Here is a 3839-nt window from a genome sequence, read left to right on the forward strand (position 1 = left end):
TGCAGTGATCGGTACTGGCAGCTCACTTTACGCACCGACCAACTTTTTACCGTTCCTTTTTTTTTTTCCACGGGAACTTTGTAACTTTTGGGTGTTACATCCTGACAGACCTCGCGGATTTCATGTGGTTTTACACTTTGACAGAAGGAACGAATATTATATATTGAAAGAAAAAACACACTGAGCCGCGTATCGGTGTTCACCACCCCCAGTCATCGTTGAAATATGTTCAGCAAGTGTTTGGTCGCGTTGTTAAATCTCGCAGTTCTGGTTCGTGTGTTAATGGCTTATGACTGTACGCCGTGTGAGCTCCGGACGTGTCCTCCGCCGACGAAAGCCCCGCATGCCTCCTGCGAGAGCGGCCGGACCCTGGCCCGGGACCCCTGCGGATGCTGCGCCCGGTGCTCCCGGCGGGAGTGGGAGCCGTGCGGCGGCCGGGACTGGACCCTGGGCTACTGCGCCCTGGGGCTGACCTGCGCTGCCATCAACCACACGGGACCTGCGGCCATTCCCGATACAGGAGTTTGTAAAGGTGTGTACGACTAAGATAGACTGAAGTCTCAGCGTCTTTGAGCCTCGGAAAAGCGCTATATAAATTCAATGAATTATTATTATTATTATTAAGTCATGATTACGGTATTATTATAAAGGGGATGGCAAATTGCTGTCTAGTTTTCGATTCTTTGAATTTGGCTTGAGTGATATTAGTAGCCTACGTGCATTAGATTAGATTAGTTTAAACTTGATTGTCATCGCAGAGTACAAGTACTATACAACGAAATGCAGTTTAGCGTCCAACCAAAAGTGCAAATAGTGATATAATAAGGGCATGATATAAATAGAACAAGAGTGATAGGTAACTATGGAATATACAGTATGTGCCAGAGGTGGTATTGTAAACATCAGTATTGCATTACTGGCATCTTTTTATTATTATTTATTTAGTATTGCATTATTGGCATTGTCAGTCTTATGATGCAACGGGACAGTAGGTTGGGTGATTGAAGCGAGCAGGGAGGTTTATTGATCATGGATGGATGGAGTATGGGGTTTCCAATAACAAGTGTATTTAGTTAGTAGGAGTGTGATTCTTTTCCCTTTTGGCTCAATCACACATCCCATTGTGGCCGGGGAGTCGATGATTCTCTTGACCCGTAGTGTGTCTGTGTTGACCTTGTTGTCCCCGGGCTGGTTTGGAGCTGCTCTCCTCTCCCAGTTGAAGGAGCTCTTGACTGCCAACACACAGTCTCATGTTTAGAGACCGTTCTTCAGACTCTCTCTTGAAACCCCTCCTCTTCGCTCGCAGGCATGACAATAGGTCTGGCACACACACGTTTCTGGCACCCTGCCCAGCAAGCCTGCTACGGCTTAAGAGGAGCTTGTCTTCACTCCCCCCTAGAGCCCAACCTGGCAACTCAGTGAAACTCAGAGACTTGTCAAGACAGTTAAGACACAAAAATGACCGTTTTTTTTTTTTTGCTTGATTCGATTCTGAGAGACACACACTAGGGGTCCTTGTAACAAGCGGTTGTTTGCTGTGATGCAGTTACACAATCCCACAATGGGTCAGTGATGTGTTTGTGACGACTCCCTCGGGGAGCCAAGCTTTTACTATTGCAAAAGTCTTACCAGAGGGCTTTCGTTGGCACACTTCTCTGCCTTGATATGAATCCCAGCGCTGTTCTGTCCCTGCTTTCCCTCTCCTGTGCCCTGTAGCAGACTGTTAGCTTTAGGAGGGACAACACCCGTCGACTCCCAGGAAAATGTGTCTCAGAGGATGCCTCTCTGAACGCTCGCTCTAGGTTAGCCATTCATCACAATCACATTCATTGGTTGGTTATGTGGTTTGTATGTGTATGTGTGTGTGTGTGTGTGTGTGTGTGTGTGTTTTTGTATGCAGTTATGTGTGTGTCTGCGTGTGTGTGTGTGTGTGTGTGTGTGTGTGTGTATGCACGCAACTGTGTGCGTCTGTGTGTGTGTGTGTGTGTCTTTATGTGAGAGTGTCTCAGTGCCGACTGATCTACCTCCGCAGTCTCGGCGTTGGCTAAGATTAGCTCTTCACACAGTTGATTAGGCAGTTGTGAGTTTCTGCCCCCCCCCCCCCCCCCCCCCTCATCACCACCTGGACTGTCTCCAGTATAAACCAGGGAGATTGCCTGGGACTGACTGACATTAGACAGGAGAAAGCAGCAGTCCCATAGAGGGGGGGGGGTGCAGCTCTCCATGTCCCACCCTGCCATCTATTATCACACTGTGGGGTCTGGGGGGGTCTGGGATGGGGGGTGCTGGGGGGCTGTAGCCCCGGGGGACAGAGGGCCTGATTGGGGCTTTATTTACAGGTTAGGGGTAGGCAGCCTAATCCCAACCCCCCCCCCCCCTTCCTCAAACCACCGACTCTACGAATGAACAACAGCTCTGAGTCAGTGGGAGAGTTAATGGCTTCCATGATTGAGTCGTGCCTCTGGACCCGTGACTGAGGGGGGCCCGCGGCAAGCACTGAGGTGGGGGTAACATCAACACCTCCCTGTGTGTGTGTGTGTGTGTGTGTGTGTGTGTGTGAGTGAGAGTGTGTGTGTGTGTGTGTGTGTGTGTGTGTGTGTGTGTAAGTGAGTGTGCAACACCTCCCAGGGTCTGTGTGTGTGTGTGTATGTGTGTTTGTGTGAGTGTGTGGTGTGTGTGCAACACCTCCCAGTGTGTGTGTGTGTGTGTGTGTGTGTGTGCGTGCGTGCAGGGGGCCACGCAGGCCCCCACGCTGATCCGAGATTTGCCCCCCTCCCCTTTTAAGGTCTTAAAGTGATTAGGCTGGCAATCAGGAGCCGGGGGTAAATGTTTCCGCTCTCTGATCCCTGCTGTTTCTCCTCTCTGGGTCTTACTTTTCTGGGTGGCCGACGATCTCTCGGAGGCAGGCCGGGGGGGGGGCAGGCCTGGGGGGCTGGAGGAGGTGGAGGTCTACAGGTGAGGCCTTCAGGCGAACGTGCGTCCTGCCGACGAGAAAGCGATCGATACTGGACCGCGTGATATCGAATAACAACGATGAAGTGTGAGGAGTTTTTTTTTTTGGGACTGACTTTCCGGTTTCCGTTCACTCGCGTGTCGTTGAACGGAGAGGTAGCTATAGTCTCATATGATTATGACCCTCGAACCCCCCCCCCCCCCCCGTCAAAGTGTGGCGACTCACAGACACAGAGAGGGCTTCTGTTGTTGTTGCCCGGTTTCATTGTGTCCTTCTGTGACCGGCCTTATCAGCCAGTGAGCTATTTGTACTTGACTGACTCCGCCCCCACATCAGCGTGTTTACCTCCTTGTCTGATATCAGTCCGTTTCGGTCACATACCTCAACTCTCTGCAGGGCTGTTCTGTTCTGTTTTTTGTTTTGTTTTCCTCACCGGGCGTGAATGCCCCCCCGTCATCGTCCCCCCCCCCGTCCCCCCCCCCCCGTCCCACTCCACCCCCACCCCCCACCCCCCCCGCCAAGTTCCCAGCCTCTCTAGAGTACTTAACATACCCTAGTTACAGAATGTCCGTCCGCCCGTCCGTCCGTCCTTCCCAGAGCTCAGGACGGACACTGCGTCTCCCGCGACTCCCCTCACATGCCGTCCGTCTGTCCCCTCCGCTTCCCCTCTTCCCTCCTCTTGCTGTCCGCTGTCATTATCTTATGTTTCAAAGACTTCCTCTTTAAGCTCTCGCTATCAGCCAGAGGGGCCTCCAGAGGTCAACTTTCCCATCCGTTGGGTCCTCTGGATGCCAAGACAAGCAGGCTCCAGGCTCCAGGCTCCAGGGGCTGAGAGGGGGAGTCCCCCCCCCACGGACGGGCCACTAGTCCTGGCCAGGAGAATGAG

At 52.3% G+C, this 3839-nt stretch overlaps 1 protein-coding gene across 1 annotated transcript in view; it reads left to right on the plus strand.

Moving 5' to 3' along the window:
• Positions 1-225: 225 nt before the first annotated feature.
• Positions 226-3839, plus strand: part of LOC308158514 (cysteine-rich motor neuron 1 protein) — a gene marked incomplete at both ends in the record, with an annotated part of 44574 nt that continues 40960 nt past the window's right edge. The window contains 1 exon segment of the mRNA XM_080532154.1: positions 226-532. Within this exon segment, the coding sequence (XP_080388280.1) occupies positions 226-532 (307 nt within the window).

This window comes from Nansenia antarctica (assembly GCF_963989245.1).
Source record: "Nansenia antarctica genome assembly, chromosome: 1".
Lineage (NCBI taxonomy): Eukaryota > Metazoa > Chordata > Actinopteri > Argentiniformes > Microstomatidae > Nansenia > Nansenia antarctica.